The sequence below is a fragment of the Gigantopelta aegis genome, chromosome 6 (genome assembly GCF_016097555.1).
Source record: "Gigantopelta aegis isolate Gae_Host chromosome 6, Gae_host_genome, whole genome shotgun sequence".
NCBI lineage: Eukaryota > Metazoa > Mollusca > Gastropoda > Neomphalida > Peltospiridae > Gigantopelta > Gigantopelta aegis.
Genome location: NC_054704.1, coordinates 24,219,957 through 24,239,720, shown reverse-complemented (window position 1 = coordinate 24,239,720; position 19,764 = coordinate 24,219,957). Strand labels below are relative to the sequence as shown.

At 36.1% G+C, this 19,764-nt stretch overlaps 1 protein-coding gene across 1 annotated transcript in view; it reads left to right on the top strand.

Annotated features, from left to right (window-relative positions):
* Positions 1-19,764, top strand: part of LOC121375660 (tyrosine-protein kinase transmembrane receptor Ror2-like) — a 122,525-nt gene that overhangs the window by 70,082 nt on the left and 32,679 nt on the right. Inside the window, exons 4-5 of the mRNA XM_041503222.1 lie at positions 798-990; positions 16,244-16,268. Coding sequence (XP_041359156.1) covers positions 798-990; positions 16,244-16,268 — 218 coding nt within the window. The remainder of the gene's footprint in view (positions 1-797; positions 991-16,243; positions 16,269-19,764) is intronic.

Genomic DNA, 19,764 nt, shown 5'->3' with positions numbered 1-19,764 from the left:
AAACCATCATCACAACCATCATGATTTAACAGAAACCCCCCCAAAAAAACATTGAAGGTAAGAATTTGACTACGGCAACAACGTCAAGTGCTATGGCTGCCCTCTTTACATGCTGTTGTGCCCCCAAAATCAGACATTGTCAGTGACAAGAAAAGTGTTATGTGTCTCTACATGGTTTACCATCATGCCCATCCCACACATTTCATGTTTTGTATGTAAGAATAGTAAAATTATCATTGGTAATACGATAAGAGGCATCCGTATCCAACAAGTAAAATTATCATTGGTAATACGATAAAAGGCATCCGTATCCAACAAGTAAAATTATCATTGGTAATACGATAAAAGGCATCCGTATCCAACAAGTAAAATTATCATTGGTAATACGATAAAAGGCATCCGTATCCAACAAGTAAAGTTATCGTTGGTAATACGATAAAAGGCATCCGTGTCGAACAAGTAAAGTTATCATTGGTAATATGATAAAAGGCATCCGTGTCGAACAAGTAAAATTATCATTGGTAATATGATAAAAGGCATCCATATGCAACAAAATACATAGGCTAGTTCCAAAGACACCAGTGTGAAATCATTTTTGTCTGAGAAAACTTGATAAAAAGTAAGTTGCTTTGATGACCCTCTTTTGAAGGAAAAGTTTGACTTGGTGCCCTTCCAACTTACCATGGTGCCCTTATTTCTGTTACTAAACTGAAGGCTCACTTGCCGTGTCCCTCAAAAATTAAATTCGACCCCTGACCATTTATTGACTTTTTATTTTTATATTATTTTTATTACAGATAACGAATCATGATACAACGATTACCCCATATGTAACAAGCATTCAGCACAAAGACCGTTATGAGGTTCGATCTGTTCTGCACATTGTGGTCACAGAGACTGCCGAGTACGAATGTGAAGCCGTCAATGAACACGTGGGAGGAATAACGGTCGTGTCCAAACGAGTGATAGTCAAAACAACCAGTCCCACAAGTGAGTATAGCACTGCTAACTCTTTGGGCCATTCATATATTATGTACTACAGGGTTGAAAATTAACATGAAAACCAAGGTCACCAGTAGGGCCAGTAAGATTTTTCGTGAAGAAAAATCTTACTGGCCCTTCTCAAAGTCAACTAGCCCTCCAATTATCACATTTGAATTTAACTGCACAGGTAACATTAAAACTATAGTGTTTTTTGTTGAATAATAACTGTTTGTGTTTAAGAAAAACAATGAATTGACGTTTAACTTCATAATGTATAAAGTAAAAATTGATATAAAAACATGTTAAGTTTTAAACTCATACTAACTCAAATAAAACAAAATTGAAAAAGAAATGTTTCTTTACAAAGTACCATTAAATTAAACATTAAATCTCATTTTCAGTACTGGGTCAAAAATAATGCAGTAGAAACAGACTAAATGTAGAACTGTGTGTGCTTTAGTAAACTAGTTTGGGAGTGGCAGTGTTCTTTGTGGCAATGCAAGAGGGATGGAATAAACTTTGTGGTGATACAAGAGGGGTGAAATTTCCAGCAAATGATTTCCTTGAGAGTGGCTGTTCTCCTAGATCGAGATCCATGGATTCATCCACTGTTTTGCCAAATACCCACTCGACTCTGCTTTGTGCCCTGTCCATGTATTACAGTTGTGTTATTCAGATTACCTTGGATGTTCCATCAATTGCCTTAAAACATAAATTTTTGTTTTAATTTAAACTGCACTTTTACCTCCAATAAAATGTTATTTGAGACGGTATGGGTTTAAAACTTAATAAATTAATATGTTTTTACATGAATTTTATCTTTATTTATTATGTTGGCACTGTCAGAATATAGAATCTGTTCTAGGTCTTTTGCTGCCAGATATATAGTTTGCATAAACATAGATGCAGTGTGTTTTGTCGCATTTGATTCAGTATCAGTGTGTTTCCTTTTTTTAACTAGTACCATAATTACCAGATACTAAAATTGATGGTTGCCCAATGGACTACCTTTGTAAAATTCTTAGTCGCCCTTAGCCAATAGAGGTTGTCCGTGATGACCGTGCGACTGCTAATTTTCAACCCTGGTACTACGCGTAGGGGATGAGGGGCTAACCCTTCAAAGTTCTTGTTGTCAGTAGGCAGTGCCACCACTAAAAGCTGTTGCAAAATTGATTTGCAATGGCATTTTTATCATTATTGAGGTATTTACTTTGTTAATATTCCCACTAAATTGCTGTCACAAAATGATCTGAATTTCAAAGGCTGGGAGGGTGGAGGGGCATTACAGGGGGATGAGGTGTGTACAGAACAGCATTATGCAACACAAATGTTTTTTTAAATGGCTATTTTTTTTTTCTAATTATTTTATAAAAAAGAAAAAGAGGAAGATACCATACAAGCAAAATATACCATGAAACTGCTATAAATCAGAATCTCTTTATGTCAGTAAATATCAGTAGAGAACAGAATCTCTCTAAACCAGATACCCTTAAAACCAGACATTTCACTTTGTTCCATGGGTCTCCAGAGGGGTTTAACTGTACTATGTAAGAATAAAGAAAAACTTTATGTGTACAAGAAATATTTAAGAAAAAAAAAGAACTCAAGAGATAAAGAATGAATCAATTGTAAGCCTGTATCATGTTCCCACAATATAAAAACTATATAGATATGTCCATTTGTTACAAGCATGTACACATGTGAGCCAGATGCAGAGGTTAGGAGGAGAACAATACTGGAGCCCATGAGTTGTCCATCAAGACACAATGACATCCAGTGCCATGCCAGGCAGTAACACTGCTCACAATGTTTGAATGATTATCAAAACGAAAACATTGCAAATGAGCTGCCACAACTTAGGGAGAGAACTGAGATATTTAATAGTCTTCAGATGTTGGGGCCAGACTGGAAGACCTGGCTCATAGCAGAAGTGGTGTGATGTGTTGTGTTGTCAAATATTGTTTCCAGTTATGTATTCACTTCACAGCAGAAGTGGCGTGATGTTGTTTGAAATATTGTTTCCAGTAGTGTTTAGTATTTGGCTCATGGTACATTTGTATGTGAGTCACTTTAAAACACTTAAGATTTCATATAATATTAAACTGACTGTGGTGTTCATATTGTTTTGTTTCAACCATCCATCCATCCATAATAATATGTCTGTCCCATCTCATCCCAGCCAGCCAGCCAGCCAGTTAGCCAGCCAGCCAGCCAGCCAGTCATTCAGACAACTTTCCATCTCATCATTTATTTACCCAAACACCTAGCCATCCTTGGAAACACCCATCCATATTCTCCACTAACTCTATACCCAAACCATCCATCCATGCTTCCATCCATCCATCCATCCATCCATCCATCCATGCTTCCATCCATCCATCCATGCATCCATCCGACCATCCATCCATCCATCCAATCATCCAACAATTCAATCCATCTTCTCCACCAACTTTATACCCAAACCATCCATTCATTCATCCATTCATTCATGCATCCATCCAGCTATCCATTCATCCAACTTCTCCAACTCTACCCAAACCATCCATCCATGCATCCATTCATTCATTCATGCATCCATTCATTCATCCAATCATCCAACAATTCAATTCATCTTCTCCACCAACTCTATACCCAAACCATCCATTCATTCATCCATTCATTCATCCATCCATCCAGCTATCCATTCATCCAACTTCTCCAACTCTAACCAAACCATCCATCCATGCATCCATCCATCCATCCATCCATCCATACATCCATCCATCCATCCATCCATCCATCCATCCAAACATACATCCATCCATCTTCTCCACCAACTGTAGACCCAAACCATCCATCCATCCATATATCCATCCATCTTCTCAACCAACTGTAGACCCAAACATCCATCCACCAAAAAGACATCCACTCATCCATCCAACCATCCATTCCACCCATCTTCTCTACCAGCTCTATACCCAAACCATCCATCCATGCACCTATCCATCCAACTATCCATCTTCTCCCAAACCATCCATCCATCCATCCATCCATCTTCTCCCAAACCATCCATCCATCCATCCATCTTCTCCCAAACCATCCATCCATCCATTCATTCATCCACCCATCCATCCACCCATCTTCTCCACCAAACATCTATCCGTCCATCCACTAAAAAACCATCTATCCATCCATCCATCCATTGCTCTTCTCAATCCAGCTATCACTCTTCCCAAACACATATACAGTAATTGTGTACATTCCATCCCACCCATCATTTCAAACAACCATCCATCTATTCTTCCATCCATTCATCCATCCTTCAATCCATTCTTCAATTGACCAAATACCATTCCATCCATCCATTGTTACATCCATTCTTTCATCGATTCATTCATCCATCCATCCATCCATCCATCCATCCATCCATCCATCCATCCAAATACTCATTAAGCCATCCATCCACTTGTCTAGTATATGTACACTGAGTTCTCACTGTATTTCACACACACTGTATGCACACCGTATGCCTATAACAGTTCAAGTCCATCATATACAAGCATTCAATACCAAAATACATAACTTTCCTTGTTCTTTCATCACGTGTTGCATAATACATCACCTGATACAGATTATTTCCCCAGTAGCACCCATACATAGCTGTTAGGTAAACAACAGGATAGCTCATCAGGTCTTATACATATGTTCTGCTAATTGCAGTAGCATGGTCGCAGCAAGTTTAACAGCTGTGTGCACCTTTGTAAACCCTTTGGGAGGTCTGCAATTCCAGTCTACCCAGCCTGCTGTGATACCCAGCTAGTGATGCAGATACAAATATCATTATATGTGCTTTAATCTGGTGCTGAGTAAATGTCCACATATTTGTGTGAGTTGTCCATGTAGTGAGGGATGTTTTCTCAGGAGACAGTGTGTCTGTGTGTGTTTCAAGTCTATCCATGTCTTGTAGACAGGTGGTGTGTGTGTCTGTGTGTGTTTGTTTCATATGTCTGCCCAGGTCTCTGACAGTAAGGGGGAGATGAATGTGTTTTTGATTGGGTGTGATTTGTTTCCAGCACAGTTACAGATGTAAACAGGGGATCTTTTTGTCATTCTCAGGGTGTTCCCTACTGACATATGTATATCACCGTAGTGCCTCATCATGGAATTCTGTTTCTGTTACTCAATTCCATGATTGCGGGTGTTTTTCTGTGATGGCAGAAAATCATCCTCCCTATTCATCCATCTATCCAGTCATCCATCCATCCATCCATCCATCCATCCGTCCATCCATCCATGTGTCCATCCATCCATCCATCCATCCATCCATCCGTCCATCCATCCATGTGTCCATCCATCCATTCATTCATCTAGCCAGTCATTCAGCCAGTGCACCATGATGGTATATCAACAGTCATGGTATGTGCTATCCTGTGTGGGACGGTGCATATAAAAGATACCTTACTACAAATAGAAAAATGTAGAGGATTCCTTTCTAAAGATTATATTTCAAAATTACCAAATGTTTGACATCGAATAGCCGACAATTAATAAATCAATGTGTCCTAGTGGTGTCGTTAAACAAAACAAACTTTAACTATTTATCCATTCATCCATCCATCCATCCATCCATCTATCCTTCCTTCCATCCTTCCATCTGCATACCATCTGATCCCATCCCATCCCAGATTTAATTTAGACAGTACATACTTGCATGTATCCTTTGATATTTTAGCCATGGAGTATTGGTAATAATTATCTATAGTAGAGATGAAAATTAATCGGAACTTTTATAAAGTCTAGATTTTAACTCTACCTGAAGACCAGTCTGTCCTTGTTCATTGATGAAAAGCTCAGAATGCCCCCATTCCCAAAAAAACAAACAATAAAATTTAAAAAATCCACCCTCCCTCACCCAACCAAATTTTCAAGATCCTAATATAGCACCAAGAATTCTCAGATTTATGCCTATTCAGGTGCATGCTTACAAACAGAAGTCTTGTTTTGAATTATAATACTGTCAGCCACAGCCCATTAAACATGCAAGTACCTTTCTGTTATGAAGTTGACAATATTAACAAGGACATGTACATAAAGATGAATTTAAAAAAAAAACTTCACCTGAATCCTGATAAGGTTAAGATCCCTATCTTTGGGTTCAGGTCTTGTTTAGGAAGACAAGTCTTTATCAGATCCTTTATAATGAACAGAATCTCAACCTGGCAGTCTGTCTTTATTCACTAATCTGATTCAAACACACATGGCGTCTAGCTTGTGGTCTATACACACACACCAATGTGCTTGTAGGGAAAATGTCATCTGATTGGATCTGTTGATGCTAATAGACTTGTTTTATTGCTTGTGGTGTGTATACACACATGCACTTGTAGGAATAGCTTCATCAGAGACATGATCTTGGAGCCGGTGCTGTTCTCAAACTCTCTAAGTGACAGCTGTACCACCAAACTGAGACTTTACACCATTGTAATTGCTTTCTGTGCAAGGCCCTGCTTAGTTTATGACACTGGATTTGTTTCTGGGTGATAGCCAAGTTATAAAGTTGCCTCGTAATTAGTGGAGACTGTCAAGCAGCATTAGTGTAATGATTCTGTTAATTTAAGTTACAATGTCGGAAACTCGAAATGATCAGTGAAGAAAATGTTTAAGTGATTTAACTCTTGTGTTAGGCTGATTATGGTTCAAACCCAGAGTGCAAGGTTATTGTTGAGGTCAGGTATACCTTTCACTGAAAATTTAATGGTTAAAGTGTTTTGTACTGGCTGAATGCAACATTAGTGGTTTTAGGGAAGGAAGGAAGGAACTGTTTTATTTAATGGCGCACTCAACACATTTTATTTACAGTTATATGGCATCAGACATATGGTTAAGGACCACACAGATATTAAGAGAGGAAACCCGCTGTTGCCACTTCATGGGCTACTCTTTTTGATTAGCAACAAGGGATCTTTTATATGCACCATCCCACAGACAGGATAGCACATACCACGGCATTTGGTATACCAGTCTTGGTGCACTGGCTGGAATGAGAAATAGCCCAATGGGCCCACCGACTGGGATCGATCCCACACTGATCGCGCACCTGGTGGGAGCTTTACCACTAGGCTACGTCTCGACCCTGATTTATACCAGGGGACAATATTTCAAAATCTTAGGCAACAGGAAGTCAGTTCATGTGAGTTTTACTTAGGTACAGGGTAGTACATACCACAGCCTTTGATATGCCAGTCGTGGTGCACTGGGTAGAGCATTAATGGTTTTAGTCATCATTGATTATTTAGTCTTAATTAGAAAGCCTGTTACTGACTTAAATGTATAATGTAGAAGTTTTGTTTTGTTTAACAACACCACTAGAGGACATTGATTCATTAATCATCAGCTATTGGACTTCAAACATTTGGTAACTGACATACGAGTCTTAGAAAGGAAAAACACTGCATTTTTACATTATATGTAGTAGCAAGGGATCTTTTTTTTTGCATTTTCCCACAGACAGGAAAGCACATACAGCATTTGACCAGTTGTAGTGTAAATGTATAATGAATACCGGTACTAGTAGATAAATAGTAATTAAAAAAATTACAAAAACCCACACCAAGGAAGAAACAGCAAAACCCCCCAGATTCGATAATGTTGTTAAAGGATTTTCAATGGGTTTGGATGGATGGATGGCTGAATAAATTACATATACCAGCATATTTGATTAATTTAATAAACTTACAGCAATTGAGATTAATTTGGTACAGACAATGTTTTTTCTTTTCACAAAATGCTAAAACTGTATAGGGTGCAGAATTTTTAAAGTATATATTTGTGATTATATCTAATTAAGATTTAAGAATGAATGAGTAAATGAATACATTGACTATTGGGTATCAAACAAAGGTAAATACATGAATGATTTGATGATCAACATCAATACATAAAAAAATTCTAATAAGGTTCAAACATGCTGTCCTGTGTTTACATCTCAGCTATCTGGGTTAACATGGTTTAATAATGGTGGCGGATAGGAAACATTTGGGCGGGTTTGTATGATTTTCTCAAGTTCCTTGCAACATGACATGTGCATAGTGCATTCTTAAATTGCATCAGGTGGTGGTGTTTTCCATGGCTTTATTATTAAAAACATTATGAAATGTCTTTTGAAGAAAGTCCACTTTGACAAGAATACACTCAGATCCGCTTTCTGTGAACCTTGGCTTGTTATTTTGTTAGGATTCAAGTTTCACACACTTGTGTTTGCATGTCCTTGTTTCTTTTTGCATGTCTACATTATTTCCTGTCCCAGTGATCCACGACTGTTTTCATAGTAGCTCAACTGGTTCATTATTTGTGTATGAGGGAAAAAAAACAACAACCAAAAGCCCCAACAACTTATTGCATTGTAAAAAAAAATGAAGCAACTGTTAATAGCTAGCTGACAACTAGCACTGGCTGGATAAGATAAGATAAATTTTTATTGCTTATAAACATTGCACATTGGGATTTGCGAGAACAAAATAACCTTAAAACACATTTCAAACAATAAAAGACATTAGATATTTGACATACATTTAAGAATATGCATTATTTGTAGACAAAATAAACTAGATTAGTTATAAGTATGAAGTATTATATATTATATTTGATAACTAGCTTACTAATACAGTGAAATACCTCTAAAACAGACACCCCCAGGACCAAGTAAAACGGCCGGTTGTAAGAGGTATCCAGTTTAGAGAGGTTCTCTTCTGTTCAGATATTTAAAAGGGGGCCGCACAAAATGTCTGGTTTTGAGGGAATTCCCAGGGGTGGGAATTCTCATTGGATCAGCTGTTTTCCTCTCATGGAACATTGCATTTCCTCGAATTTTAATCGTCCTTTCCTCCAAAATGTCTCAGATGGCACAGATTTTAACCTAGGACTTTACGAATTTCTGGGACCCCTCTAGATTTCCTCTTTTTTACAGTTCACCCATTTCCACCCCTGAATTTCGGTTTACAGAGGGTCTGGTTTTGCGAGGTTTCACTGTACATGAAAAACCTTTGTTAGTTGGATCCTGATTTTTGATAATGAAAATAAACATTTCATTGCCTGTGAGAACGGCATCAAACCATAACAAATGGGGAAAATATTTCTTGTCCCTGTGTTCAGAATCATACAGTATTTACATGTCTGTATAAATGTATGTAAAAAAACACACACACACAAAAGCAACAACAAACCTCACTGCTAATAACTGACAACACTACATATGAGTCATATATGTAATAGTACAGGAGCCTTGATAAATGGAGAAGATATTTTGTGTCATAACTATAATAGTTCTTTTGAAAGTTATAATATAACACGTTACATATGGAGATCTACTGCTTTGTAGTCACATAAATAACTACATGTACATAGTTGTTATAGGGGTTTCTTTACACACTATATTGTACAACATATTGCTGTCTAATATTAAACCACTGGTACTCCTTAATACTGGAAATAAGCAGTACTTCAATGGGTGACAATCTGGCAGGACTCAAAATTGGAAGTAAACTATGGTCTGCTGTTATGTTTTGAAAATAGCACGCCAACAAAAATATGTCCTGCTAAAGAAATAAATATGTCCTGGAGGAAATGTGACAGCATGTGGTTTAGGACCTTTGATATGTCTTTTAGAGCATTATGGAATTAAAATACAACAGAATCCTGATCTAAATAGCAGATGAGATAATCGAACGTAAATCTGTCTCTTAAAAAATTACCTGCAACTTTTGTTAATGGTTTTAGCAGGTGAATTTTTATTTCACCTGCTAGGTCTAAAAAAATTGACTGCTTTTCATCATGCTGTTATGAAGTCATGGTAATCGTTTACTGTAGCATGTGATTTAAACTATATTTGAAGAGTTTAGGCGCAAAACGCAATATAAACCATTTTCTTTCTAGTTTTTAGTTAAAGCCATTATTGTATGTCAGTAAGGGCTAATCATAGGAACGCAGTTTTGCTGCAAAATGTCATTGATCGTTTATATTATATTGGGTAAATCCCGGGTTTTTTAAAAATCAAAACGTGATATACGCCAATTTAAAAAATCACTTTTATTGAAAATGAAAAATAGATATATCGCCTTTTGCGCCTAAACTCTTCATTTATTCCCAATTATAATACTGTTTGGGGATTGGCCAACAGGCAAAATGCCTATATCAAGGCCTCTCCCTACAATTTGAAAATGTAATTCAGGTTTACACAAGATGACAGACCAATGGTAAATTCATTGATTCCAAATCTTAAAGGCATATTCCCAAGGGCAACTCTAGCATGTGTCAATAGATGTGGAATAGGGATAGATTTTTCTCTTATGGGTCGAAAATGTATTTACATGTATGTTAGACACCCCTACTTAAATTGAAAGTAATATTAAAAAGACTTATTTGATGATAAAAATAAACATTTAAGCAAAGTACTATTTATAAATGTAAATTTTTACATGAAAAATGGTCAATCAAAAAGTGTAATAACCATCCAAAATTCAAATTCAAATAAAAAGAAGTATTACATAATACTTAATATCCTAAATGTACAATATATTTGATATTTAACAGCCACTGATAAAACAAAACTGCTACAATGGTTTGAAATAACCATTCCTTCAGTCCTTGTGTGTGAGGGTTTGTTTTTCCTTTCAGGTCCATGAATTTAATACCTAAAACATACATGTATGTGTTTAGAAAGCATGACTGTGTTTTTCATAAAAGCAAAAAAAAAAGTTCTTTCCCTGCCTCACATTAATCTTGCTAAACATGTGCTGTAGTTTGCTGTTACACATTTTTTATCTTCATGACATTTCTTAAATTCCAACTCTGTCACATTTGCTCACACCATTGCCTTGCTCAGATTTCCCGACTCCAAGATATTTTTTTCTTCCATGGCCTTATCTGTGTGTATCTGTGGCTAAGAGAGTGAAATATGAGGGCAGAACACAAACACTCCTTTGATTGGGCCAAATGTTTTTTATATCTCCAAACACCACATGGATAATGGGTTCTGCAAGAGTGGGCATTAGCCCACACCTATTTGTACTCTTCTGCTATAATGCAGTGTTTTTCTATGCTGATTTAAACTTTGGTTTAGGCTAGATCCATCCATCCAAGCAAATTTAAAACAATGAAATAAAATGAAATATATTTTCCATGAAAGCATAAACTTCATTCGCCACAGTCTCAACACCCCCCTGCTAAAATGTGTGCACACACCTGATATGTACATGTAACCTGCCCCCAGCCTCTCCCTATACCACTGCATACATGTATATTCTTAATTTGTCAGAGATCGATCCCGGGTCGGTGGGCCCATTGGAGTATTTCTTATTTCAGCCAGTGCTCCACAACTGGTATATCAAAGGCCATGGTATGTGCTATCCTGTCTGTTGGATGGTGCATATAAAACGTCCCTTACTACTAATGGAAAAATGTAGCAGATTTCTTCTCTAAGACTACATGTCAAAAATTACCAAATGTTTGATATCCAATTGCTGATGATTAATAAAATCAATGTGCTCTAGTGGGGTCATTAAACAAAACAAACTTTGAACTTTTATATTCATAATCATCTGTACATACATGTAGTACATACTGTGGCTTATGGACGTCTTTTTACAGTTGCTGAAAATAATACCCTGTACTATTTAATATTCTCCTTTCCTCAGTTGTATTATTAAGTCAGTTTGTATATAAGGTGAAACCCCTCTAAACCAGACATCCAGGGTACCAAGTAAAAGTATATTTAGAAGGGGTATCTGGTTTATAGAGGTTCTGTTCTGTACTGCTATCTAAAATGGGTCAGTAAAAGAAGGAAAGAAAACCATAAAGAAAGAAAAAAAAAGGCGAAAATGAATGATAGCAAGTTGGCAAACATATGCCCAATCCTTTTGTTGTTTATGCAATAAAATAGGTTTTCAATTTGAAAAAAAAATCCTGTATGTGTAAAACTGGCCAACAACTGCAGTCTGTTTTCTATGTTCGACTGTTATTGCCACATCTGGGAAATACTGTGATACAGACCATCTTGGCTCCAGTTGATAAGCTGGCACTCCAAACAGTTGGGTAATCTCTGATAAGTGGTGTTTTTATGTTCTGGAACAAAAAACACTGTGTGGTCTGTTGCTTAAAGATAGCCCATTCATTCAAGCAATGGTTCTTTATAAAGGAACATTTCCAGACTATGTTAAGTTTACCAATATTTATAAATGTATATATTAAATATACATTTAGGTTCACAGTGTACATACACCATAGCACAGTGAAATTCTCAAAACCGGAACATCTATAAACCAGAATTCCCTCAAAACCGGATGTTTTTCACCAGTACAAAATGTCACCTCTCTAAACCGAATATCTCTTAAAACTGACATTATACTTGGTAGCAAGGGTGTCTGGTTTAGAGGGATTTCACTGTACTAGCACAAAAAGAAATGGTAAAAATTTGATTTTTGGAAAGCATAGCAAGTATTGTCTTCAGTTTATTAACAGAAATTCAGAACACCAAAGTAAGTTGGAGGGTCACCAAGTTAAAAAACATTTTTAAAAGAGGTGCACGAAAGCTAACTTCTGAAGTTTTCTCAAACCAAAATATTTTCTCCTGATGCCCTAGCAAAGTTCAGACATTTTGAAGCTATCATATTTAGAGAGCAAAATTCAAAAATTTTAAAAATATCATCTGTCCTATCCTTACATGAACATTGTTTTTTGTAAATAATTTCAGTTTAATTTGCCATAAAAAGAAAAGTAAAAAGTGTTTTGGAAATTAATTTTTAAAAAAAACAACCCCAAAACCCACTGTTTTTGTGTACAATTTAGAAAACAATTAGCTCAGACTTAAATAACTTGCAGTAAATTCCATAGTATGCAAAAATGTGTTCCCTGTGGGAAGGATTATAAGTGATTCTCATTATGTCATTCAAACACATGTTAATGGCATGTGTATTACTCACTGTCAAGTCTTGTAGTTAATCACAGTAATTAATCCATTTTGTTGGGAGTGGTCTACTTTCATGTTCACATTTAAATCTGAAAACATGTTTAGTGTTTTTTTTGTTTTGTTGTTTCTGTTTGTTTAATGTCATGTAATTACATGTACTTGCTATATAGTTAGACTTATGATATTCTGCTCTATAGAGGGAGTACCAATGATATTCTGCCACTATAGAGGGAGTACCAATGATATTCTGCCACTATAGAGGGAGTACCAGTGATATTCTGCCACTATAGAGGGAGTACCAATGATATTCTGCCACTATAGAGGGAGTACCAATGATATTCTGCCACTATAGAGGGAGTACCAATGATATTCTGCCACTATAGAGGGAGTACCAATGATATTCTGCCACTATAGCGGGAGTACCAATGATATTCTGCCACTATAGAGGGAGTACCAATGATATTCTGCCACTATAGCGGGAGTACCAATGATATTCTGCCACTATAGAGGGAGTACCAATGATATTCTGCCACTATAGCGAGAGTACCAATGATATTCTGCCACTATAGAGGGAGTACCAATGATATTCTGCCACTATAGAGGGAGTACCAATGATATTCTGCCACTATAGAGGGAGTACCAATGATATTATGCCACTATAGCGGGAGTACCAATGATATTCTGCCACTATAGAGGGAGTACCAATGATATTCTGCCACTATAGAGGGAGTACCAACTAGTGCTGGCTGTATTAGATTATCTTTAAAGACAAGTTACTGCTCAAGAGAGATGGTTGCTTGAGAAATGTAAAGTCAAGTCTGTTTTGCTTAATAAATGTTTGAATGAATGTTTAACGACAACCCAGCACAAAAATAAACATGGGCTATTGGGTGTCAAATAATCTTATTTGATAATTTTAACATGTCTTAGGAGGAAACCTGCTACATTTTTCCATTAGCAGCAAGGAATCTTTTATATTAACTTTCCCACAGACAGGACAACACATACCACAATGTTTTACTTGTATGCCTCTTAGAAAAATAAATATTTTTAAGAAAGGAAAGGGGAAGAATTTTTAACAAAACCTCAGCACATTTTAAACCAACACAGTTATTGTAACACTTGGATTCAAATCTGACACCCAATAGCCGATGTGTATTTTTGTGCTGGGGTGTCGTTAAATATTTATTCATTCATTCATTCATTCATTCATTCATTTTGATGAATTTGAAAGAATGACATTAACTTTACTAACAGGATTGCACAATCATAAACCAAGTTGTTAAATTTTATTAAGTTCTAATGTACTGTAGGAATACAGCTCTTCAGAAATACATCAGTAAGTGAGCAAGTCTATGATAGAGTCATTGCGTATTCACTATCCCATATTATTTATGATGCCATCAGTGTTTATTATCAGGCACCAATGGTGCTAGCCCCTTGATAGGGATGATATTCTGGTCTTAGATTACAGCCCAACCTATGAATGGTTTACGTGGTTTTCTCTGTGTTCCTCCCTTCTTATCTACACTCATAGTCATCCCTCAGCTGGCTGCAGGCAACTGTAATATCATAATCCTGAACCTTCTGTCCCACACCCCAGTCTACATGCATCTAATCACACAGATGGATGTACACAGTGATAACTGTAGCCCAGGCACGTGCTAAAACTATATCACAACCTGACAAAATGTGTTGAGTGAACGGATATATGTGGTTACGGTGAAAAGCAGTAAATAAGTGTGTATATCGTGGATCATTTTAAATATTTTCTCTTAAATGTCGGCAGTGTTTGTGGAATTGATGCTAAAATTGGTTTCTTTGACTGTGAAATCAGTTCATTGAAGTACAGAATTCATTTGGAAGTGGATATTCAAATTTCATGGAAGTGATTGATCAAACTGGAATATTTTATTGATGAAGTTTGGGGAAAAGTGTATGAAATTGTGGATCATTTAAAAAATGTTTTGAAATAATATTTATTAAAATAATTGTGAATAGACATTTTTTTAAAGAGATTAGAATGTGAAATACTGGTTACTGGAATTAGGAAATAAGTTACAGACTGTGAAAAAGAAGTAAACAAACAACTTTTGTAAATCATTTTCAAGATTTTAGCAAAAATTATGTGTACAACTGGTTGTTGGGGTCACACTGTAGTGGTTTAGTGAACTGCAGAACTGTAGAACTATCATTATATAGACAGCCAAATGGTTTTGCCTGACTGTGGAATTAGCAGGCTGTTGAATGGGTGGAGCTCTCCACTTGCAGAGATCAGGTTGACACAGATTGGTGGAACTGTTTCTGTGGCATGGACTGCCCAGTGTACAACAGGTGTAAGCAGATCCGTCTGATTGATGGCATGTGTGGCTCAGTGTGCCAGACTTCTCCTGTTCAGTCTGTCAGCACTCCTCTTAAAACTCTGGTCAAACTTTATTGGAGCTTGTCTCTGGTCAAACTAGCCAGTGTTTTATTAGTCAAACCAGACTTTTATTGGAGCTTGCCAGTCAAACTAGCCAGTGTTTTATTGGAGCTTGTCATTAGCCAAACTAGCCAGTGTTTTATTGGAGCTTATCCATGGTCAAACTAGCCAGTGTTTTATTGGAGCTTGTCACTGGTCAAACTAGCCAGTGTTTTATTGGAGCTTGTCGGTGGCCAAACTAGCCAGTGTTTTATTGGAGCTTGTCACTGGTCAAACTAGCCAGTGTTTTATTGGAGCTTGTCGGTGGCCAAACTAGCCAGTGTTTTATTGGAGCTTGTCACTAGTCAAATTAGCCAGTGTTTTATTAATGCTTAACCAATCATCCTGGTGGACATTGTTAAAGCAGTTAACTATTGAATATTGTTAGCTGATATAATCTAAAATGGACTCAAATCAATGAGTGTGCAATAAAGTTGATTCTTGGGAGAAACCGTAAATCATAGTTGGAAAAAATGTGGAATTGGTGACCTGATATGCTGACAACAATCTAAATAAATTTTATAAATGTGTTGAAGAAAAGTCTAATCATTTTCTGAACATTAAAGAAAATAAAACTTCATCTTCAATCATGCTGAAGAAACTTGAATTAGCTCCAAATGTTTTGAAGACAATCAGAAAACGTTTTGGAAGTGTATATTGTCGGCTGATGATTCTAAATGAAGGATGACTGATGACTTACTAGTTACTTACTTGATGGAATGATCATTGTTCTTAGATTTATTTTAACATGCTGGCTATGGCCAGGTTGCATATTACTAGACAGTGTATGACAGAACACGGTGTAACAATGATTCTCTTATGGAATATTGTTTTCTTTTCTTTCATGTCATCTGCAGAAACATCAAGAAAACCCAGCATTTGGTAAGTAGAATTATTTTGGTCAGTCTGCTTTACATATAGTTACAAAAAATTTGTGAGTATATATATATATATACATTATTTGATAAATTTATATATTATGTATCAGGAGAAACATCTTTATTTAATGCTTTATATTTATTCCATCATTTATGCATTACTGAGCAGGTACACATCCAAGGGGAGGTTGTGGGGATGCGTACCTCCCAAATTCCATATGCCTTGAAAATCCAGTGTTTAGCAAGTAAATGCAGTGCATTTATTTGTTTGGGAAGCATGTAATACATTTGTACCTTGAATATTTTTGTGGAAGATTATCATATAGTTAATACATGTTAGTGTACTCTGTAATATTGTAGATGCCTTTTAGTTTCCCTACCAAGATTTTATCTCTGTTTTTCTGTCCGTCTGTTTATCTGTCCATCCGACTGTCCCACAAATAGTTTTCTGGATGTTTTTTTCACAATGCCTCGAGATATTAAACTCACATTTTGTGTATAGCTTTATCATGTACTGTTACAGATAAGTCTGACTTTCACAGCGATTGACCCATTTTTTTTACAGTTATGGCCTCAGTTTGAAATGTTATGTATTTATTCAGTTTAGTTTTGTTTTAAATCATTAAAATAAATCAGATTAATCTATAATCAATCTGTTGCACCTGGTCTGACATCATGAGAGAAATATCTAGATTTTCATGAACCTGTATATATTTTCTATACATGCATACATGTAAATACCGCAGTATGAATCTTAGTTCTGGGAAATATTGATTGCATTATTTATACATTGCAGTACATTTGTTTATATAACAATTATAACTTCATTTAATTCAAACTTTTTGTATGCTTATATCTAATTAAAGTAAAGTTTGTTTTTATAGAACGACATCACTAGAGCACATTGATTTTTTTATCTTATCACCGGCTATTGGACGTCAAACATATGGTCATTCTGACACTGTTTTTTTAGCGGAAACCCGCTGTCGCCACATAGGCTACTCTTTTACGACAGGCAGCAAGGGATCTTTTATTTGTGCTTCCCACAGGCAGGATAGCACAAACCATGGCCTTTGTTGAACCAGTTATGGATCACTGGTCGGTGCTAGTGGTTTACACCTACCCATTGAGCCTTGCGGAGCACTCACTCAGGGTTTGGAGTCGGTATCTGGATTAAAAATCCCATGCCTCGACTGGGATCTGAACCCAGTACCTACCAGCCTGTAGACCGATGGCCTAACTACTGAGGCCGGTATATCTAATTAAGATTCGAGCATACTGTCCAGGGCACACAGCTCGGACACATGGGCAGTGAGTCAGGACAGTGAGTTCATGATTATTTGTTAGGTGTTATTGAGAGATAAGTTCGTGTAGTGGTCTTACATCTACCCACTGAGTCGTTGAAGCTTACTCTAGGTGGGATCCTGTACTGGGATGATGAACCCAGTACCTGCCAACCTTAAGTCTGATGGCTTAACCACTACACCACTGAGGCTGGTACACTATAACTAATTAGTGTTGGGAATCGGTTGGAATTTTATCATCAATCATCGGTTATAATCGGTTGGCACCAATCGATCAACTTTTGATTATACAGTCAGTTAGAATGATTAAGAATATAAGAAGAATTTGAATCAAAAGGACATGCAATAAACATATTGTCCTGTTCACTAAAATAAACACAACAAATCGCTAATTTTATCTTAATAACCTTTTTCCTCCTCTATATACAAATGAAAGCAAACACCAGTTCCAACATTGTTTTGTCAATTCCATCATCTAAATTGGAGGAACAATTATAGTTAACATTTTCCATAACAATCGGTAATGGATGTTTATAATTGATCATCACATGGGTAAAACTCAACCTATCAATTAGGAGATAACCATATGGAGTATTTAGATTTGCAGGCATTATTGTCAATTTGATCCTGCAAATGTCATTTTTGACCAAAGGAGTTAGCCTGAGGTTAAAAATGAAACATTTGCGGGCATCAAATATTTCTAATAGACAATATTATAACACCCACAAATCTAAAAACTCCATATAGTTATGTCCATTGTAAACTGAATAATTTTTCTATGGAACTAACTGTGTATTTGATATTTCTTGGAATAAAATACCTGGCTACAATCTAACTGTAGACCTTTGAACCAGCAACTTGGCCTGTTCCAATTGCATATGTGGAACTTAGATCAAAATGTGATATAGTTAATAACTTGGCAAGACAGATAAGGCTAATACTGTGTTCTTTAAGTTTTTATGAACTGTGGTGCAATCAAGAAGCATTAAATTGTCATTTTTATCAGCCATTAATAAAACAGAATTATGGACCAGTGTAAGCAAGATCTTAGTGGGCTTCTAGATACGTCTATCAAATGTTCATATTTGTATAAATATTTAGTAAACAAGCTTATTTTACCAAATAATCTGATGAAACCTATCCCAAGCTTATGCAAAAAATGCATCACAAAGATAAGATTATCATCACATAGCTTAGCAATTGAAGTTGGTCGCTATCATAGCATAAGTAGATCTAAAAATATTGTGTGTTTTGTGTAACTTAGGTGAAATTGAGGATGAGTTTCATGCTATATTATGTTGTCCTTTTTTTAGCGACTATAGAGTTTTAAATATTAAGAAATATTACAGAATCCATCCATCTATGTTTAAATTAACATAATTACTATCAACTAACAATGTAAAAGATTTATGTAAATTAGGGAAATATTTATTCAAAATGTTTAAAAGAAGAGAATCAACAGTTAAATAGTCTCTAGTAATACAGAGTTTTATACACAAGCATTTATATTCTCCGTGTCCTTTTTATGTCGACACCTTCCATTATACCATCTCTTGTATATGTACATGTATGTATGTAACACTGATGAACTGTAAATGTTCAAAGTTAATAAATGAATTGAATTGAATTGCTAATGACGTCACTTTCTAATGACATCATTGGCTTTCTGGGTGTTATTTTCATTTAATCTCGGTAAAAGAATGTAATTAACCAATCACAATACAGAACACACTCTCCATCAGTTTACAATTTTCAATTATAACAATCATTGAAACATCACCATAGTGATAACCTACTGATAACCCATGGTCTCTTGCATAACTGTAAGAACACACATCTAAACTGGAGGACTAATTACAGTTAACATTTATCACAACAATCGATAATGATTTTTATGATTGATCATCACATCGTTAAAGCTCAACCCATCAATTTTTTATTATAATCAATCAATGGAAGATCTTTATAACTACTGACAACCTACTGACAGCCCATAGTGTCTTGTTTGACTGTAAGAACACCCATACAGCTCAACACCATTTCTCGTCCTCCAGGCCAGGTAGCTTGTAAAACATGTTGCAGGAGTTCATCATTGGAAAATTGTTAGAACTGCCTGCTACTTCGTTCACTTCCTTGTAATTTATAATCATTGGAACCTGTTGGCTGGCAATGATTCGCTGCTTCGGTGAGCTTGCT